The sequence below is a fragment of the Anomalospiza imberbis genome, chromosome 3 (genome assembly GCF_031753505.1).
Source record: "Anomalospiza imberbis isolate Cuckoo-Finch-1a 21T00152 chromosome 3, ASM3175350v1, whole genome shotgun sequence".
NCBI classification, from domain to species: domain Eukaryota; kingdom Metazoa; phylum Chordata; class Aves; order Passeriformes; family Viduidae; genus Anomalospiza; species Anomalospiza imberbis.
In genome coordinates, this window is record NC_089683.1 from 63676604 (window position 1) to 63697944 (window position 21341).

Below are 21341 nucleotides of genomic sequence, written 5' to 3' on the forward strand. Positions count from 1 at the left end.
CCGCCGCGCTGCAGCGACACGACCGGACAAGGGGCAGCGGTGATGCCCGGGCGCGGGGCCGGACGGGGCCATGGGCGGCAGGAGAGCGGCCGCGGGGTGCGCGGGTGCCGCTCCCGCCGCCCCGCCGCGGAGCCCCGCTTTGTTCCCGGGGGAGGCGCTGAGCGCGGGGTGCGCGGGTGCCTTCCCGACAGCCTGGCCCCTTCCCGCGTGTCTCCGAACACGCGTGTGCCCCGCTGCCTGCGCGCGCGCGCGCGCTGGGTGTTGGGTGTTCGGGGTTTTTTTTTTTCCCTTTTCTTCCCCCCCCTTTTCCCTTCCCCCCACTCTCAAACCCCCCCCCCCCCCCGCCCCGCTTGCTCCAGGTTTTACTTCTGGTTGCCTGTAAGGGTTTTGCTCCTCCCTTCTGAAATCCTATATTAGCCGCGGCCAAAGCCGTGTAAGGAACACAGCTCATTGTTGGCAAGTGCCGATGCGCCTCGCGGAGGGGCGAGAACCAGCTCCGGGGCTGCGGCAGCGATCGCGGCGCCGGTCACGTCAGCGCTGGGGAGAGGGAGCCGGAGAAGTCCTCTCTATGCTGGGTGACTCTCGCTGACTGATTCCACCGCCACCTTTGAAGGAGAAGAAGAAAGAAGCCGGGAGGTGAGTGCGGCGGTTCTCGTGGCTGGTGCCGGGTGTCCCTTTTGTGTGCAACAGGAAAAACGTGACTGTATAAACACGCGAGGAAAGGTGTTTCTTAGCTGCCTGGCTTCATGCCTGGCTTCATCTGTGCATTACCGTATTTTCACCAAAATAATTGGTATTCAATTCCAAAAGTTGCTGACAGCGGCTAGGTGGGACTTGCCAATTCTTTGCTTGTTCCCCGCAAGTTAGCGAGAGTGCCGTGGGAATCCGCTGCCTTCGAGGGCGAAGCTGGGGGGCTTGGGCGGCTCCGGAGCGTACGGGGAGGCGACGGCGGTGGCCGAATGCGACGCTCCCCGCCGATAGGTATGCGCGACTTGGAGTGGGAAGGCGTGCTGCCCGCCGGATTAGCGGAGGGGACCGGGATTTTCGTTCCGCGGGCTCTCCTTTTATTTTTCCTTTTGTACTCCATGGTGGAGGCACTGTAGATTTTTGGGAGTTTATTATTATTATTATTATTATTATTATTATTATTATTCCCTCCACCGGGAAGGAGAGAGGACTGCAGGACCAGCGAAGTAATTTCTGCCAGGGGCAGGCAGATGCAGCTGGTCCGGGAGAGGGCGGCTGGATGTCCGAGGAGGGTGTATTTTCCTAATATATTCACACGCTAACTTTCCAGGTGAACCATGGCAGACCACATGATGGCCATGAACCACGGGCGATTCCCCGACGGATCCGGCGGGCTCCATCACCACCCTGCGCATCGGATGGGCATGGGGCAGTTTCCCACCCCCCATCACCACCACCAGCAGCAGCAGCCGCCGCAGCAGCACGCCTTCAGCGCCCTGATGGGCGACCATATACATTACGGAGCTGGGAGTATGAACGCGAGCAGCGGGGTGAGGCACGCCATGGGGCCGGGCAGCGTGAGCGGAGGGCACCCGGCCGGCAGCATGCCGCCCCCCGCCCGCTTCAGCGGCTCCCAGTTCATGCCCCCCCCCGTCGCCAGCCCGGGAGGGCAGCTGAGCGCCAGCATGCAGCTCCAGAAGCTGAACAACCAGTACTTCAGCCACCACCCCTACCCCCACAGCCACTACATGCCGGACTTGCACCCCGGTAGCCACCAGCTGAACGGCGGCAGCCAGCAGCATTTCAGGGACTGCAACCCCAAGCACGGCGGCGGCGGCAGCGGCTTGCCGCCCGCCGTTCCCCACGTCCCCGCGGCAATGCTGCCGCCCAATGTCATAGACACGGACTTCATCGACGAGGAGGTCCTCATGTCCTTAGTCATCGAAATGGGGCTGGATCGCATCAAGGAGCTTCCCGAGCTGTGGTTGGGACAGAACGAGTTTGACTTCATGACAGACTTCGTTTGCAAACAGCAGCCCAGCAGGGTGAGCTGCTGATTCATTTAAAACAAACAAAGGACTTTTATCGGTGCGAATGAAAACATTCCCCTAGACACGGTGTCTCACTTTTCAGGGCTTGAAAAGGTGAGAATCTGGAAAGCAGAGTCAACTATGCGCTTGTATAATTTTTTTTTTTTTAATCGCTGCCATTTTTTTTCTTTTTGTAGCTTTGTCACTCACTTCCCCTCCTGTAGTGATAATATCTAGCGAACTCTGCCTTTTTATGTTGGTTGCCCCACTCCTAACCTCCCTCTCTTTATTTCCTCGCAGTAACATGCCCAGAATTCCCACAGTGCCGGACTGTTCGATATTAATCTTGGCAAATTGCTTAATCTTGTGGATTTTGTAAACTATGATTTCCAATGACTTGAACTGCATTCAAATTCTGAGTGAACAGGGAAAAAAAATTGCATTAGTTGGTTGCATGAACTTTGAAGGGCAGATACTACTGCACAAAAGCTGCCATCTTGCTTAATTTTTAACTATGCATTGCAGTGCAGACTAATTTTTTTTTTTTTTCTGAATACGCTAAACTGGAAGCTTAACAGATGTGGGCCAAACCTTTCCAGATCAGGAAAAGTAATACTGTTACTTAAAAAGTCTGCTACCCATTCCCCCTCCCCCATATGTACAGACAATAATATGGTGTGGATGGAATGTTGACTAGTGGCAAACATTTCACAGATTTTTTTTTTTTTTTTTTTGTTTCTGTCTTCAGCGTTTTGACACTGTGCTAATATAGTTTATTCAGTACATGAAAAGATACTACTGTGTTGAAAGCTTTTCAGGAAATTTTGACAGTATTTTTGTACAAAACATTTTTTTGAGAAAATATTGTTAATTTATTCTATTTTAATTTGCCAATGTCAATAAAAAGTTAAGAAATGCTTTAGTTTTTCTAGAAGTCATTTACCAGTATTTTTCTTCAAAACTCTTCCCCACTGTCCCTGGTAAGTAGAACATAACATCTATCTGTACAACCGTGTTGGTGTGCAAAAAGACATTCCAAGATAGAAAGTACACTACACCCATATATATGTCATGGTGAACTCAGTAGGTGAGCGGGATTTGAACATACTTACAGCATACAGCCTCATGCGTTACATTGTAATATGCCTGTCAGTGTGGTTTTCTGAAAAATAAAGTTGCCGAGGGCGCAACTTTTTTTGTGACTTGCCAACATACTTGCTTTAAATGTAGCTGTCCAGAGTTATGATGCATAAAGTATTTATTATATTTATCTATTAAACTTGTAATTTTATAAATCTGCTTTCATTTATATAGTAGACTTTGTTCTTTTGTATATTCATTATCTCACCTGGAAGAGCTATGTAAAAAGTGTTTGTAATATGGGAAGGGAGGGTGGTGGGTGTCACCCTCTGCCTCTCTTACCTCACAGGGTAACACAGGATATTGCTGCATCAATCCACATCTGCATGACACTGGAACCAGTTTTATTTCATTTCCAGTGATTTAGGAGAAGGGGAATATATCAGTGAAGTATTCCACAGTGAGACATCTCTGACCCCTCTCCCCCAGAAATTGCTGCCAACTGAAGCCACTGATATAAATCCATACAGGTCTATTTAAAATATTTCAGAGAAAAATGCCCATTATTTTAAGGCAGCTGACATTTAGTGCCAACTGTTGCTGTCTTCTGCCCTCACTCAGCCTTTGGCAAAGCTCCTGCACAAGTTATTAGTTTGGTGAGGGCTGTGGGATCAGGACCCTAATAATACATGTAATCCTGTTTAGCCATGCTTCCCAAGTTCGAGAGAGGAGCAGTACCACTGAACCTTCTTTTTGCTTACTTTTTAATCCTTGTCTTCTGAATTAGGAAGAACAGCATGGTGGATGTAGTTAAATTTTAAACCTGGTCACGTAAACAGGAGGATATCACCACACAATGGGAGTGTAAATAGCAGTGTTTTGAATCAAGCTGGGAAATTAAAGTGATTACTATTTCTAAGATTGCCCCAGCTGGTGAGAAAAGTGATACTTGTCCTTCTTTGCCTTACAGACACAAAGCAGCTAACACGTTTATGGATGAAAAAAAAGTAAATATTAAAGTATTAGCAAAGGTGAAAAGAAGGAAGTGTATGCTTCCTGGAAAAACTAAGATGACAAAACTGCACTCTGCAGGCAGTGACAGTCCATTCCTAGAAAACTCAATACCAAGAATTTTTAAAAAGCAGCCTTCTGGTTTCAGCCAGTGATTGCTAATGATTTGTAACAGTAAATTTACATCAAATGACGGCAAATCATAACTTACCAACTCACCAATAACGTAAAAGAGTGTTTAGAAGAATACAGCTGTAGTTTTAAGAGCCATTGCCCAATTTGCCACTATATAAATCCTTTCTCCATTTTAAGGCTGTTTGATCTGCGCACATTTCATTGCCCTCCTCTGCGGGAGTTAGGGAGGGTGATTTTTCCGATTCTAATCAACTTCTTGTAAAACAGACTATCAAATTATGTGCATACTAAATTGCATAGATGTTTAAAGCCTCAATGATCTTCTAAAACCAAAGGGAATACTCTCACTTTAACGACAGGCACTTTTGCTTCATAAAGATGGTTAAACAACAGATTCTTCACAGTTGAGACATCACTACTTAAGTCTGTCAACATTAAATACTTCCATGCAAGATTTTCCAAGAGTAGGCAGTTCCATGGGCACACTGGTAGAGTCTATTTGCGTACAACTCCATGTAAAACTGAGAGCTGCTGCCTCTGAGTAACAGCAGCTATGGAAAGCACTGGCTTTGGGCAAGGCATCGCCAAGGGGTTTTCTGATTTCTTAAAAGTAGACCCTGGGGAAATTTGCCAAACAATCATATTGTCTGCCTTGTCCCTTAATTTTTAATGAAGAGTCAGATCCCAGTGGATACCACAAGTGCGTATTTTTTTATTCATTATATCATCTACTGAGCAATATTGGGGGCCTGACCCTCATCTTGCCAACATGAACCCCTTGGCAATGCTCCCACTGGCTCCCATGCCTGAGGCAGTAACAGGCTTTCAAGTAGATTCTCTCTACTGTCCTCCACGCTGCTTCCAAATAGACTAAAGTAATTTATAATTGGAACCCAGCGATTAGTGAAGGATGCACAGTGACCCAGTTCTCCAGCTCCTCACGAAGGACACTGCCGTCTCGCGTCCCGCTAAGTTGCTGTCAGTACAGGAAACTTGACCTCTGTACCTTGGCTGTTTTTCAAGAACTTCCAACATGGTACATGAGATCTGCTCCTCTTTAAGCCACGGCCATAAATAGACGCGCTGCTTTATTTGGACGGGAGATCAGCCCTAAGCCGGCCCGCCACGCAACGCGCTCTCGGTGGGAAATTAGGCACAGATTGACGCCGTCCTCGTCCTTGTACCCCGGGAGTCAAGAATTCAGGTGTGGGCGCTGGGCTGGAGGCCGCAGCAGGGGCAGCTGCCCGCTCACCGAAGGGCTCGGGCGCTGCCCGCCGGGGCCGCGGGCGCCGCAGGAGCCCCGGCCCGGCCCGGCCCGGCCCGGCCCGGCCCCTCGGCCACCTGCGCGGGGCGGCCGCGGGCCTAGCGCGCCCCCCGGCGGCGGCCGGGCGCTGCGCCGCCGGCCCGCTGAGGGCGGGGGGCCGAGAGCCGCCCCCGAGCCCGGAACCTCCGTCCTCGCCGCGGCCAGGGGCTGTGGGGGCCAGGGGCCCGCAACGAGGCGAGCCGGGGCACAGGAGGGCACGGCTCTCAGCCGGGGCAACCGGCCGAGTGCTCGTCACTGCCCTGCCCGAGGGACCCCTGGGGAGCCGTGGAGGGAGAGCCGTGCCCGCTGGCGGCGACCCTCCCCAGCACCCGACCCGAAGGGGCTGCGGGCCCTAGCGAAATTTCTCGGTGCGGATTTGGAAAAGAAGCACACAAACTGGTGAAAACATGCCTGTTAGTCTAAGGTTTTATTAAAAAAAAGTTTAAAAGTAAAAAAGAAAAGTTATATAAACAAGGATTATCCCCTGTTTATCTTGTCTTGCTAGGGAGATTGGAAAATTCCAACATCTGGATTTGCGAAGTTCCTTTCATTTGTTTCATTTTTTAGTCACTCTTCTTTTTTTTTTTTTTCTTTTTTTTTTAAATTTTTTCCTCTGGGAGATGTTTTCCGCACTAAGTTAGCTACAAGGCCCTGTGGATCACTGGTGTTTAGCCAAAGGCTTGTGTCTGTGAAGCCCCATAGAATTAGTTCATCAGGGCATAGGTGACTTCTGCATCAACATCTGGCTATAGGAGTCATCCTATTCCGACCTTGTTCCTGCCCTCTTCCTCCTGCCCTCTGCCTCTGTTTCCTCCTGACTCTGTGGCACACCAGGTCTTAACGTGTGAGCTGGTACCCAAGGGGACAATAAACTCTTGTATCAAAAACCCCAGAAAAATCGTGGGTCACAAGCATTGAGCAGAGGGAAATGAAGTCAGAAAAAGCAGTTCTTGTCCCTGACCCTACAGCTGTCCTTTTTGAAGCTTTCATTTCTTCAAAAATACTTTGGGTTTGCTGCAGACAGGAATAAGAAATGCCAGTGTTATGGATCTGGACTACACATACCAACCTTAACCAGATCTATTTTTGTATCATCACTCATAGGGATAGCAGTGTGAACAAGGACTAGGTAACATTGACAGGAGCTGTTTGAATGATAAGACAAAGTATTTTTAAAATAGTCTGGCAGATATATTTGTCAGATAACAGTGCATGTGCAATAAAACTCAGATGAAGAATCAGAGGAATTTGGAACCCAAGGCACCAGCATTTTTTCAGGATTTCACGTATTCTAAGTGCATAATTTTGTCAGTAAAGAGGGGGTGTTTTACATAGTTTATGAAAATATATTTACACATTTCAATATGGTGTCACTATTGTGCTCACGCGCAAGATAAAGCTGAGTCTCAGTAACTGCAACAATAAAGAGATACATCAAGTGACTGAACAGATGAGCTGCTGTTATGGTAGGTTCTCTGTTACTCTCTTTGCCTCATTTTAGAAAAAAAATTGCAACACCAGGTTTTTAATAGAGTTTGTTCATTCCCTCTCCATCTGCTGTGCCTTTCCCCTCTTAAAAAATTACAGAGGGCCAATTTGATCACAGGCCTGAAACAGATTTTGAAAGACTTATTTACCATATTAAAACCAAGCAAAATATTTTCCACCTTATCGGGTTTTGTGAAATGCTAACCACTTTTCACACCTTTTTCTTTTACTGGGCCATTTTGTTATCTCTCTCCATTGGAGTGTTCATTTGGCAACATAATGCCTATTTTATGAGCAGTAAAGTAAAATAAAAGAAACTTTCAGGATTGTCAAGTTTCTAAAACTGTGGCTGAAGTTATTAGTGCCAGTACACAGCATTTCTTAAGCTCAAAAACTAATTATTGAGCAGATGCTCATTGCAATAAGATGCTGAGGGCAGTTTTGACCAAGAGCCTCCTAAGAGTTGCCCTGTGAGTTTTCTGCTGCAGGCTGCTTTGCTAGCACTAGTGCACTGTGTAGGCGACAGGAATATTTCTGGAAGTATATAAAATGTCTTATCTGCTGCAATTCAAACACAAGTAACACAGAGTGTTTCAGATTTCACTCTCTCTCTCTGTCAGGATACGTATTTAAAGGCTTGATACTCAAAATCTTTTCTATTTACTTCAAGTTACATTATTTGGTCTAATAAGTGATATTATCTCTGTCTGCAAACCTCATTTAGTTATATGCCCTCCAACAACTTTATATGAAGTAGAGTATGTATTTGAAAGTAGAAATTAATTCCTAGGATTTCCCAATAATGGGGAAAGACATCGAGCTTCTGTACGCATCTGCTTTGTACAGAAATGAAATAGTCATATTTTAGGTTCCTTATAGGATTATAAGGGTTATGCAGTTATATTTTGGGTTGCTTATCAGCAACCTGCACTAAAGGCTGCACTAAAGCTAATGTTTGATCCAACAAGGAGGTGAAGGGCAATGTTCAAATACAGATATGGAAATGAAGACAAAGTCTAAGTAGCAGGCAGAAAAAAATTAGTGACCATCACAGAGAAAGTTTTAGGGAAAAGGTCTGAAGACCAGTAAAGCCTTACCACATGCTATGAACAGGTGCCTATCAGTGGAGTGGTCAGGACAGGTTGGTTTCGCTCATCATGTCTGGTAGGGCACAATACTGTATGCTAGAAAAGTGGAGAATTTGAGAAAACATGAGGTGTTGAGGTGTTAACCTTCTTCACAGACCATTATTTACAAGAAAAACCTGAATTTTCTTAGGTGAATATAAGTGAGCAAAGCTGCTGCTGGTGGAGGCAATGAAGCCTGCAGTTTTGAGCATCAGCTTCTCTGCTCTTGAGGGTGGACTCAGGATGCATGTCCCTGCTCCTGGACTGTGAGTAGGGAACAGTACTATTCCTATCAGTTGTCCCATTCCCATCAGTTGTCCCATTCCCATCAGTTGTCACACTGGAAACCGTTGTAGCTAAACCACGGGCTTGAAGCCTGTGTTCAGCACTGCTTCTGAAAACCACCTTCTCTCTTCTTAAATCCCATGTAATACACTATCTCACCTTTGTCTGGTGGGACTCTTTCAGTGGCCAGGAAGCACCACAGGCCTTGTTGCTTCCTCATGTCCTCACTCAGGCTTAATCAGGGCAAATGTAACCATTGAAAGTATTTGGAGCAGCAGCGTGTTTCCTTTGGGATGCACGGTCAGCCAGTGCGGTGCATCATTGCAGCAGTGCCCTGGGATTTTTGGGGGGGGGGGGGAGGGGGGGGAAAGGGAGGGGATGGTGACAACTGCTCTGTTACAAGTCACCTTGTGACTTTGCCCTATAAGGAAAAGAGCAGCCTCTGACAGGCATGTTGCCCCGCCCCTGGCTCCGCAGAGAGGGACCCGGTGCAGGGCAGCCCCCCATCCCATCGCCTCTCTCCTTGGTCTCCGTCTGAGCTGTCACCTTTTGAGACCTTGCCTGACATTTTTAAGTAAGCACTTTACGTAAAAGATGCTACTGCACAGATAATCAGACAGAGAGGTACTTAGTTTCCATTCACAGTTTCTGTATTGAACCACATGAACCACAGCAGCAGTTATTTACCACGACAGATAAAGGCTTGCTGTCAGAGTGCTGCGGAGAGACTGCAGTACTGGGAGCTTGTAGCTAGGTGTAGCTGAAGCCCTGCCTTTCTTATTGATTAAAGTATTTTAAAGCGCAGCCTTTTAATTTGATTTATTGTATACATTTTAACTGAATGAATGTAGTCAGAATGAGTAGTGATGGATGTATGGAGTAGAGCCCTTACCTAATGCAAGAACTGCTTCTTGGCAATTCCACAATGCTTTCACAAAAATTAGATTAATACACACAGCGACTCTACTAGACTGATTCCTTTAGCCCAAACCTCTTAGTCCAGGGGTCTTCTTGACATGGCTTTACACGTAAATATTGCAAGCAATGAAGTCCTTTATTAGAGGACTGTGTTGTTTTCCCCCAAGCTCTGTTACCAAGGTCTGTGCTTAAAGGGCAAGATTGGCTCCACAGGAATCAGTGAAGCAGAGCACTTCTAAATTCCAGAGCTGAGCTCTCAGTATTTTGGCCTGAGGAAGGAATGGAGACTACTTTTCTTCCTTGCCTCCCTTTCAGATCTTTCCAGCTCTTACTGTACATAACAGCTTTGCCCTGAATGGCATTCTCATGACTGTGATTGTAGATAAGGCAAAGTTCCAGAGTTACATTCTATTCTCCTTCTTTTGTTGTTGTTGTTGTTTTTTTTTGTTTTTGGTTTTTTTTTTTTGTGTGTGTTTTTTTTTTTTTTTTTTTGTAGTTGATTTTGGGTTTGAGTTTTTGAGGGTTTTTTTTTGGGCTTAACTTTCAAAAGACAGTGGTCTTGAATTGTAAAGATTAACAAGACAACTTAATTATTCATCTGTGATTTTTTCCAGATATGCTTTACAACCAAAATCTAGATCAGTGACCTTTGGGTCCAGTTCTAACCTAGGTAACTGTTTGGTCGGTGAAGTCCAAGTCAAAAATCAAGACCTGACTGATGGCTTATCAAGTACTCATAGCCTTGGGATCCTTTTTGGAGAGCAGGCAGTACTTTATGCCAAAACCGCATAGCAGTTTTGAGTCTAATATTCTGAGTCTTCAGCTCCCCTGAAGTCACCCCACCAGAATCAGTGGGCCTAGAAGTGCTCAGAACACATTATTCATTTTAGAAGGATTATATGTTGCTTAGTTAGTTTATACATATATATATTTATGTATCTATATTTACACCATAGTGGTGTAAATTACTCTTGGGTCTTTTAAGTCCTTCTTGAGAGTCTGGAGTGGTATTGCTGGAGACGCTGCTGGATCAAGTGAATGTGTTGCATGAGCACAGCACTGCAGATGCAGACATGAACCATCCTCCCTAACTCCAACACCTCGTGTAACAGTGGTAATTTCAGATTGAATTACATCAGAATTTGCAATCACTATGATGACTGAGAGTCTATATGATGTTCTCATTAATTTAATTCAAATATAGTGTCACGTATTTTAGTATAATCCTAAAGTGTTGTTTGGGTCAAGAATGGATAAGAGTACATTCTGATCCATATTTTGCTCTGACACTAACTTTTGCAGTTTATTACTGTTAAAATCATTCTGAACTACTGTGACCTTCTGATTACCTTTTTTCCTCAGCCTAAAGTGAAATAACTTGAAAATGTCTTCTTCCTTAGTTTTGAGGGTTTTGTATCACCCTGGTAGCAGGTGATCTTTAACTACTGAGAAGGAAAGGAAAGTACATGGAAATATGATTGACTAACATTTTCCTATTTTTTTTTCCTCCTCCACAAAAATGAGCAGCTCCAAAGTGCTTGTCAGTGGCTTTGGTCAGCCTCTTTCCTTGTGAGGAAATTGCATGTTGTTTTTTAAGGAAGCTTAAGTACATTCATGAATCACTTTCGTGTATGTCACATCTGTGGGATACAGACACTTTTGTTTTCTGGTTGTTCTGCTAAAAAAAGTAAAGACATAGATGCATATAATATTTAACATCCAAACCAATTCACATTTCCAGTAAAGCATCCATTGTAGGGAGATTTTGTACTTTCCTTTAGAAAGGCAAGTTGCCAGCTTACGCCTGCTTGTGCCAAGAGTTACCGGATTCATGACTCCTCAGTGTTTGTTGCCTGAGGTGGGTGATCATGCTGAAATGCTGCATGACTTTCTTCTTCCAATTTGTTGATGAAGGTTACATGGAAGACAGATGACCTTTGGGTATCCTTGACAACTGATGATCTACAAAGGAACTGGGTCATGGAACAGGACTTTGAAATTGATAGAGCCTCACAAGGACGCAGCTAGTCAAACCTTAGTTGGTGACATAAAAGAAAAGAGAATACAGAGAAAGCCAGACTCAAAAGAACTGCAATTTCTCCTTGCTTGCTGTTGGTTGGCATATAGGAGGTTTCTGAGGGCCTTTCTGACTGGTGTGCCCTCCAAAAGATTTTCCTCTTTGTGACTGGCAAATAAATGAGAAAGGGTAGGACTAAAGAGACTAAAGACTGGTTTGTTTTTTTTTTGTTGGTTTTTTTTTTCTATTTTATGGTTGGTAAAACAGTCCACAGTCTTATGAATTATGACTATCCTTCTTGCCTTCTCTGCTAACTGACCTCCTAGAGAGAAAAGATTATGGCACAGAAGCCAACACTGAGAAGCCTGGAGGTGCAACCAGACAGTAGGAGCCTGCTGCACCAGGAAAGCACAGTCATGTAACAGAATGGTGGCTCTGGATGACTTACTTACTGTCTATCTTACAAGACAGGGAAGATAGATGAGAGATCAAATGCTGGGAGGGGAGAGAAGGAAAACACACTGAGAAAAGGTAATATTTAGTAGTCATTAGAATAATGATATTACAATCCTGTGATTTTATTTGCACTGTCCTGTATGGGTTGTCATAGTCACAACCTCTAAAATTTCTCAGAGATGTCACAGATGTTTTTTTTTTAATTTAATGAAAATCAGAATTACACATTTCCCTGGTCATGTGGACTACAGTTCCTTTGTACAGGAAAATATTAGATTGGTTAACATTTAGGCCCTCCAGTCCTATATTTACCTAACTTAGCTGTCTTTTGTTAAAAGCAGTGTGGGTTTTATACCATCTTTGCTCAAGCTGACTGGACAGGTCGCATGAATTTTTCAACCTATGTAAACTCATTGCAGAAAGTGAAGGCACATAAAGCACACAAAGACACAGAACATTTTTGTGAGGTGGACTTCCCTCTCACTCTAAGTATGCAACTCTGGTCCTCCTGTTTTAAGCAAGCATGCCGTAATTAAAGTAGAAAAGAATCTGAGCACATCTTGTTCCCATCTGCATGACCTTGGGTAAGGCCTTATTTATTGTGCATTAGCATGTAACACTTTATGTCTCAGTTTACCCTTTCAAATAATGAGTACAGAGTGCTTTTTGCAGTTCACTGCTGCTTGATATTGAAGTTACTTAATAGGTTATATTACAATCTTGCATGCAAGCAGCTACTGCACAACTGGAAAACACTGGAAACCACAGAAGCAAACAGTAATTAGTGATATATCTTGCAATGTTACAGAAACACAGACAATATTACAGATTGCCTGATGATTAGTTTCCAGGCAAACTAGAATTGTTCTCTCTGATTCCAAGTGGGGGGCTAAATAGTTAATTTTCTTCCCTTAGTTCAGCAATTCCCCATACTACAAATAGTTTGAGAGTCTCAAATTACATAACTGCTCTGAGGCTATTGAAAAGCATTCTCTCTTTTAGATTGCTGTTAGAGGAAAAACACTCTTTAAATTCATAGTAATAGAGTTTTGGAGACACATCTGAAGATACCTAAGGCTAAATATTATGTATGTATCTGTCTGTATACTCCTATTTAAGTCCGGGACCTAAATTAGAGACCAAATTGCCTTTTCCAATAAATATTACTTGCATAGGCTTTTTATGTACACAGAATGAAAATTTACTATATTATAACAAGTTGGGGACATTGGTGCCACCTCCAGTATTTGTCTTTCAGCTTAGTAAAATATGAAGCTCACTCTCACCTGATCTTTTCTTTATTCATCCTTTCATCTCTTGGGTTATCTTTTCTTCCTTATTAATTTGGTCCCACAAATGTTATGTTTAATAAGATGCTTCTGCATGGCTAGAAAACCATTATAAAAAATCCAGTTGACACCATTTCACAGTTCTGATCTGCCAGTGCCAATATACCTCTTGCATCCTTTTGCGTTCTCCATCTAGTGATTCTCCTTCCATTCATGCCTTAAAATAGGTCATTGGTGTTTACATCAGCAGCAGTTTTAGACATCACAGAGTAGTGCTGCCAGTTCTGCTGATCACAGGATCATTCCTTCTGAACTAACAGTTCATTGTCCACCCTGTCATTATCCTATAAAATAAGAACCTTATTAGGACTTATTTCACCATCACTGTCTCTTATTTTCCCACTTCTTTCTACAGATCTTAATCTTTCACCACAAATGTTCCCCTGATTTCCAAGTGTCATTTATCTCAATCTGTGTCATTTTCATTGTGTCAGGCCCTAGTCTTTCCTCCAGTATTCCTAGACGAGTTATCCATAACCTCAGTGTTGTTCAGCCCCCTGCCCCCCTCAGTTTCCTTATGATTATTAGCAGAATTTGGACCTTTCCAGAGAAAGATGCTTGGCTCCAATTATGAAATGCTTTCCTGCCCATGTACAGCTCATACAGCTGAGAGATTCAAGCCTTCAATTTCTAATTTGCTTTATTCCCTCTGCTGCTCACAAACAGGTGCTGCTTGGGAAATCAATGACAGCTCCACACGTGAAGCAGCTGCAGGACTGAGCCTTTAATGAGTCTTTCCCATTTCTAATTTTTATAAGCCAGTTCTAGGAGCAATCTAAAATAAATGATACATATTGATAATGAAACTGATGCAAGTGAACATTACTAGCAAATGGAAGGATTTAGAAAAGGGAGGAAAAGACATGTACCTTTTACAAAATAATTCAGTCTACATTATCATGTTGGAATTTATAATTTCTTTGCTATAACTCACCCTTGACTGACATACCATTGACATTTAAAAGACTTCCCAATTACATTTGATATGTGCTTTACAGCATGATCATATCTGAATTGGGCTCAGAAATTTCCCCTGGCATGTTCAGAAAATGTCTGGGGTTGATGGTTGACTTGGCCCAACTCTGTTCCCATCGTGTGTTGATAGAAGATGATTTCAAGCTGTAGGAGTATCATTTTAAAATGAAATTACATGACAAAAATAGATTGTTTCAGGATTCAGTACCTTTTTGAAGTTTCATGCTAGATATTTGCTCACTTACAATGGTGTAAATCAGCAGTAACTTCACTGCAGTACCAGAATAAATAGAAACAGCTAATACTGCTCTTTCCCTTCCCAATAAATTACCTTTATATATGGAGAAGACTTATTTTCAAACTGCTGATATGCATTCAGGTGTGACCGTATGCCTCACCTGAGGGTTTTCTTTACCTTTTGTGTGATTTTTCAAGTGGAGCTATTCTCGACTCTGCCAAATTCTCCAAGTAGCACACAGCATAATGTATTTATGTAGAGTCTGTCTCTTGGGCAAGCTGAAGCGGTGGAAATTGCCCGGAGAAAATTGAAACCCTGATAATTGATTTTGCTAGCTCTTAAAGTTTCAAAAGACTTGAATCTTTCCAAGAATAAATCAAAAACTGTTCAGTAGCAGACCATGGGGATTCCCTCCAGATTCTTAGAGTGGTTTCCTTGCTATACTGCAGAAATTATATTCTTAGTGATGTAGATTAAGAATTAAATTATTTGCTTAAAATAGTTAAGTCAGTTGCCTATTGGGATTTTCTGTGTCAGCTAATTTGGCTGCATTATTATAAGTGCCATTGGTAGCCAGGATCTTTGAGCTCTGGAAGAAAAAAACCTGGCATACCTTAGGTATATGACAAACTCTTCGGGCCATAAAATCTTATTAGAAGGCAAATCCCAACCTTCCAACCTTTTTGAGATTGATGTGGAGTTAGGAAATCTGTAGAAAATTGATACAGTGTGGAATGCAAATATATTATTCCCCCTCCCCTCCTTTTTTTTTCACATTACCACAGGACTAAACAGGAGAGAAATTATTCCCAAGAGACCACCATGGAAAATGTCCTATTGGTCCTGGTGTTTACAACATTTCTATCCAAGTAAATTAAACCCAGTGGAGACTGGTCTTAACAAATTTTTCTTTGGAAAATCTAGGACTCTCCCTATACCGGTTTAGTTGTAGGTGCCAATGGCAGAAAAATGCTGCCAAATTCAGCAGCCTTCTGACTTCTAGACTACTCTTCAGGTGTCACTGTGCTTCTGTGTCTCAAGATCTGTTATGAGGGCTCTTTCTAAATTCAAATTATATGTTTTATGTTTATAGGCATTTCTAAATTCTTCATCAACACTATACTTTCATTATATATTTTATATACCTGTTTGTTACTGTATATTATCATGTTATAAGTATATTATATTATTATGTAATGACATAAGTATATTATGGTCATATTTAAACAGAACAGATCAATGCTATTTCACAGAATCACAGATTCATAGAATCATAGAATGGTTCAGGTTGGAAGGGACCATCTAGTTCCACCTCCCCAGCACAGGCAGGGACACCTTCCACTAGACTATGTTGCTGAAAACCCCATCCAGATTGGCCTTGAACACTTCCAGGAATGGGGCATTTACAGTTTCTCTGGGCAACATGTTCCAATGCCTCACCAACCTCACAGTAAAGAATTTCTTCCTCATATCTTATCTAAATCTACTATCTCTCAGTTAAAAGCAATTGCCCCTTGTCGTATCACTATCTGTCCATGTAAAAAGTCACTCTTTCTCATTTCTAAGCTCCCTTTAAGTACTGGAAGGTTGCTATAAGGTTTTCCCAGACCTTCCCTTCTCCAAGCTGAACAATCCCAATTCTCTTAATATTTTTCCATAGGAGAGGTCCTCCCACATTTTTGTGGCCCTGCTCTGGCCTTGCTCCAACAGATCCACACCTTTTTTGAGCTGAGCTGGACAGGCGGGTTCTCATAAGGGCAGAATAGAGGAGGAGAATCACCTTCCTTGACCTGCTGGCCATGATGTTTTTGATGCAGTCCAGGATGTATTTGGCCTTCTAATGATGTTTATAATATAATTGACTGAAATAGTGATATTACAGCAAGTGGTTCTGTCCCTGCACAATATAATTTGAAAAAAAAATTGAAAAATGTTTGGTTTATCTGTCAAAAAATAAACAAAAAACTGTTCAGGAGGAAAGCCATGAAAAACTCATTCAGATTCTTAGAAAAGTTCCTGCACAAGAATAAAAAAATTATACTCTCACTGATACAGAACTGGCACTGAAGTAGCAGACCATGGCAGTCCACTGACATCTGCATCCCTGTGTGTGACAGGACTGGGAATGCTAGTCTCCAAATTTCCTTCTGCTGCTGGCTAGCAGGGTCATGGAGCAGGCAAGCTACAAGTTGCAGAGGGGTGCAGACAACCCTTTCCTTGCTGGTGCACAAGGCAGAAGAACCTCTGCAGCCTCTTTGCCTTCTGCCAAAAGACTGGCCTGCAGGACAAATCAGTCTGTATGGCTTCTAGGGGATATTAGGGCTTCTGCAGAATCTAAGTGTTCGTTTAGGTGGAAGAACAACTAAGGCTTGCCATTGCTTGTGGTGAAAAAGAAACCCACAAAACTTTTTCAAGTGGTTTTATCCAACACAGTATTGCCTTCAGTGTCAGCATTTTTTAAAGCGCTTGAGCATTTGAGAGAGAGACTCTAAAAATTAACCATCAGTCTTTCACCTAAACTGTAACCATCCCAGCATGCAAAGTGCCAGTCAGTTGGTTGTGTTCAGCATGTAAAATGTTGCATGGCAGTTTCAACACACTCCTCTAAATTTCTCTGAGTTTCCCTTTCCATTCCTAAAACAGTTATTTCAATTCACAGCCCAAAATCCAGCAGATCCCTTTTAATCTTCTGAAGCTACACCTACATACTCCCCACAAACTTAGTAATACTGATTTTATCTGTGTTTTTCTATTTCCTGAGTCTATCACAGACTGCTTTATTTACATGCATATTTAGGAACAACTCAGTATATATGGCTTTGTACTACTTGCAGGAGGTTTTTATAATGATGACCCCAACTCATTTCCCATTATCACTGCACTCTGATGTCTCAGGGATATGACCAAGGACCCAGTGCCCAGTGAATATGGATATGGAAATCCATAATGCGAATAATTTCATTTAAGCTCTGATAAGGGTTCCTGTACCTGAAGGGAGGCTTCTGCAAAAATGAGCTGACATATAATAGCTGTAACCCCAGTGAAAGAGAGCAAAGTTGAACCTGTCTTGCCTTGTGTTTGCCAAGGAGTGAGAATATGCCAGAGTAAGTTTCTGCAGCTCAGCTGTTACTTAGTTCCTTGGTAGCTCAGTTGTTCATTTTGATCTCAGAATTGATTTTATTTCAAAAGAAAAATGAACAGGGACTGTAACTGGAGATTTCTTCAGTCAAATCAGGAGGAGCACAAAGAGCCCATACAAACACTCTTATCTTCACTGGTATTCTGATCTCTCACACTGCCCAGTCACAAACATAGCCAGAGTTTTATCTTTGCTCAAAACACATCCAGCCAGTTCCCAGCCTTCTCCAAAAGATTTTCTACAGAAGCACCAGACCTTGAAAGCTCACTCCTTTTCATTACTCCTAAATCAGTGACTTCCTTAGGAATACTACCAAGCCACCACCAGTGTCTGAAGAAAATTGGAAGAACTGATTTTCCCTGAAGCCACAATGCCCATGCATCCCCAGATTACAGAAGCTACCTTTTCCAAGTAGAGAAATAAGACTAATGAGAAACTACCTCAAGTGTGAACTTTTTGCCCCATCATCTCCACAGATATAGCAAGACCTTTAGTCCTCTCCAGTAAAAGTCTGAGATGCTGCTAACATACAGACTATTTCTGAGCTGGTACTTCTTGATACTGAGCTGCCCAGTACTGCTTTCTCTGACATCCCTTGTAAATCAGGCACAAAGCATTTCTGGTTCTTCTTTTGCCATGGTTCGGTCTGAAGCTTATTCCAAATCATTATAGTATACATTTGTTTTGCCACCCTTTGTTCTGAGCCTCTTTCTTTTTCACTGGAGACCAAGTCCCATTTCTCTTCTCATAGCCCTGGCTCCCACTTCCAGTGCCAGCCTATCATTTCTCCACTGTTCGCATATCTGTGCGTTAAACTGACCTACATCTCCTTCTAGGGAGTGGGTAGCAGATGGTGCTTAGGTGATATGGCATATCAAGATGGTGCTTGAGTGGCTTGTGTGTCACAGAAGTGGGAAATGCTGGTTGCTGCATAAGCAGCATTCAGCTGAGCTCCCTGGGGAGCGCTCTGCATGTTTGTATCAACAACTTTGGGCCAACATGAGCCGGCATGGTCACATGCAGAAAGTAGGTCAGGCAGGTTATCTTGGCTGCAATATTTGTTTGAGAGCTGCTGGGATCAGGGGCAGCTACACCACTCACCTCTTTTAGCATTGCTGCCTTAATGGAAAAGTTGGTCAACAGAGGAGCACCATGGTTGCTGGCACTGGAGCACTTGTCCAGTGAGGAGAGGTTGGATATTCAGCCTGGAAAAGGGACAGCTTTGGAGGAGATTATCAAGAAGATAGAGATAGGGTCTTTATAGGAGAGTAAAGTGGGAAGACAAGAGGCAATAGGCACAAGCTGGAACAACAGAAGTTAAGACTAGGTAGAAAGAGAAAATTTTTCAGTGTCTGACAGTCAAGCCAGACAACAGGCTTCCCAGGGAGGTCATGCAGTCTTCATCCACAGAGGTTTTAAAGACTAATTTAAAGCCCTGAGAGACCTAGTCTGAGATCACAGCTGAGCTTCCCTCAAGCAAGAGCTTAAACTAAAGACATCCTGTGGTCTCTTCCAGCCAGTGAGTCTATGATTAAGAATCAGTCTGTTTTTAACAAATCCTGCCCAAATCCTGGACTGCAAAGGGCAGTCACAGCTGGGAGTTCACATTGTGGAAATCCATCCCAGTCTTTGTGGTAGACACAGAAAAATTCAACCAAATTCGTTCAATCCATTGTCAATACAGACAAATTTCACACAGCACAATGCCTGAAGTAATTGAGGGATTAAGACTTAAATTTGAAGGGTAGCAGCTGTGTAAGTATCCTTCCTTTATTTTCTCTTTCTGAGGGTCCAAGTCTCTAATCTCTCGTGCTATCTCTGTCAGAGCAGGGAATAGCCAACATAGCTGGCTCATGCTGCCAGCCAGCAGGCAGCTTCCCCTGCGCCTATCAGAGACGGTCCCTGCACAGTTCGCACTCAGTCCCTGCACTGTTTGCTCCTCCTGTGTCATTCTGTCCTTCCCTCCTCACTTGGTCTTCCCGTCCCTCTTTCCTCAGCGACAGGATTACAGAACCTGTTGCTGGCGTGCCCTTGTCTGAGCATTCTGCCCGACTTTTTTCCTCTGCTCAGATCTTCTCTTTGGTCCGGTAAGTCTGATGAACACCTTCCTTGCTGTCACTGCTTGGTGACATGGCACAAGGGCTTTAATGTAAGTACTTCCCTTTGGGAGCGTCAGCCTGCATTTTCTAGGAGCAGCCCTAGGAAAGTCTGGGCACCATGTGACATCTGAGGAAATCAGGAAGGTGTCCAAGGTTGTTGGTGAAAGTAAGAAATTCTTGTCTTAAGAGTGATCAGAGAAATTTAAGATTACTTTGGTAGCGCTTGTGTTGAATTGAGACTGGGGGCCATGCATGGTCTGCTACGACAGTGGTCAAGATTCAGGTGCCACATGAGCGGTGAGGCAGGAGGCTTCAGAAAGCCTCCAAGTGTGGTTCTGAGCCTGTATGGAAAACTGCCACAAAACCTCCAAACTTTTGTTCAGTTTTGTACTAGAAAATTGCACATAAATCATAAAGCTATTCAAATGCAGTGGGTAGCTGATACAGCTGGTTTTATCTCTGCTTTCTAAAGTAACACATAGGGCAGTGTCTATCTAGACTGTAAGAAGGTACTTGTACTTTTCTGGAGGGTGACCGGAGATACAGTAGCTGGGGCAATTCCAGAGTTTAATGTTTGCTGCTTTGAGGTGTCACTGCAGACCATTCTGGTGTTATATGAAGATTAAAAATCAGATTTTATCAGCATGTGTTGGCTGGTGCAAATATATGTAAAGCTTTGTTTTAGAGAAATGTGTGTGTATGTGAACTTTGAGCATAAAGTGCTAAATACCATCACCGATTTTAGAAGAGCTTAAAATAGCTCCTGGCTGCAGAGCAGGTGCCATGTGTCCTTCTGCTGAATACATGGGGATGCAAAAGCTAAATATAGACCAGTCTGTAAACCCTCTAGAAGTTCAAGCTGCAAGAAAGAAATCAGGAAGCGAGAGAAGGAAGGGGAAGCACACTGTTTATAAAAGCTAAACAAAACTCTGTGACAGTCTTCAAGGCAGCCTGCAAGACAAACTAAGAAGAAGATGTTTAATTTGTGTTTTGATCGTGCCAGGAGGGTGCCTGGGCAGCAGAGCCAGCTCCCAGCAGTGTGAGAGGTGGGCTGGCACACCCCAGCACAGGAGCAGTTTTCCCAGCAGCAGGATGGCTATTGCAGCTCTGCTAAATCAGTCATTGGCCCTTGCCTACTGACCTTTTACTTTGGAAATACTGACTGTTTTCAAGGCACAGTGAAGGCAAATTGTGCTGTAAATGTGAAATATTGAGGGATATAATTGCAGACAAACAAACTCAGCATGTAACCAGACTGATCTGAGGCACACACCTTTTTGCTCTTGCCTCTGGGTGCAGCTGTGGCTATGCTGTGTGCTCAGCTATGCTGAAAGTTCCATTTCTGTCCTGAGTTATCCCAAGTTCTTAACAGAGGAAGGAGAATGGAGTAGAGTCTTTCTCACAGTGAGGAGGCAGCAGCGCCCTCTGACTCTTGGGGGTGTTCCTCAGTGAAGGAGAGGAGGACCACAGCGACTATTTGTAGACAGCAACCACAAGTATCAAGTTTCCATCCAAAACACCAGGGCCAAGAAAGGTGCTGATCTCACAGCTGTGGAACAGGTCCAGGATTTGGGAATGCAGGACAAAAAGAGAAAAAAGTAAAAGATGCAATGCTCAGACTCAGTCAGACTAGCCAGTCCTCCCCCTTACCATAAAACAGGGTAAGGCTGTGTTGGAAATTCAGGTGCCTGGAGGCAACAGTAATGCTAGTAGGAGTTGCAAAA

At 43.6% G+C, this 21341-nt stretch overlaps 2 protein-coding genes across 3 annotated transcripts in view; both read left to right on the plus strand.

Annotated features, from left to right (window-relative positions):
- Positions 1-349: 349 nt before the first annotated feature.
- Positions 350-3292, plus strand: CITED2 (Cbp/p300 interacting transactivator with Glu/Asp rich carboxy-terminal domain 2). The gene is made up of 2 exons (XM_068184771.1): positions 350-636; positions 1298-3292. Exon 2 carries the CDS (start codon positions 1305-1307, stop codon positions 2022-2024), a length of 720 nt encoding a protein of 239 aa, XP_068040872.1. The 5' UTR covers positions 350-636; positions 1298-1304; the 3' UTR covers positions 2025-3292.
- Positions 3293-19464: 16172 nt separating this feature from the next.
- TXLNB (taxilin beta) overlaps positions 19465-21341 on the plus strand; it is a 34643-nt gene continuing 32766 nt past the window's right edge. Inside the window, exon 1 of one of the 2 annotated variants that reach the window (XM_068184772.1) lies at positions 19465-19605. The gene's annotated coding sequence lies outside the window, so the exon portion shown is untranslated. The remainder of the gene's footprint in view (positions 19606-21341) is intronic. The other variant, XM_068184774.1, reaches the window with a different exon arrangement.

Coding starts and splice junctions, on each gene's coding strand:
- CITED2 (XM_068184771.1), top strand. CDS start 1,305: ATGGCAGACCACATGATGGCCATGAACCACGGGCGATTCCCCGACGGA.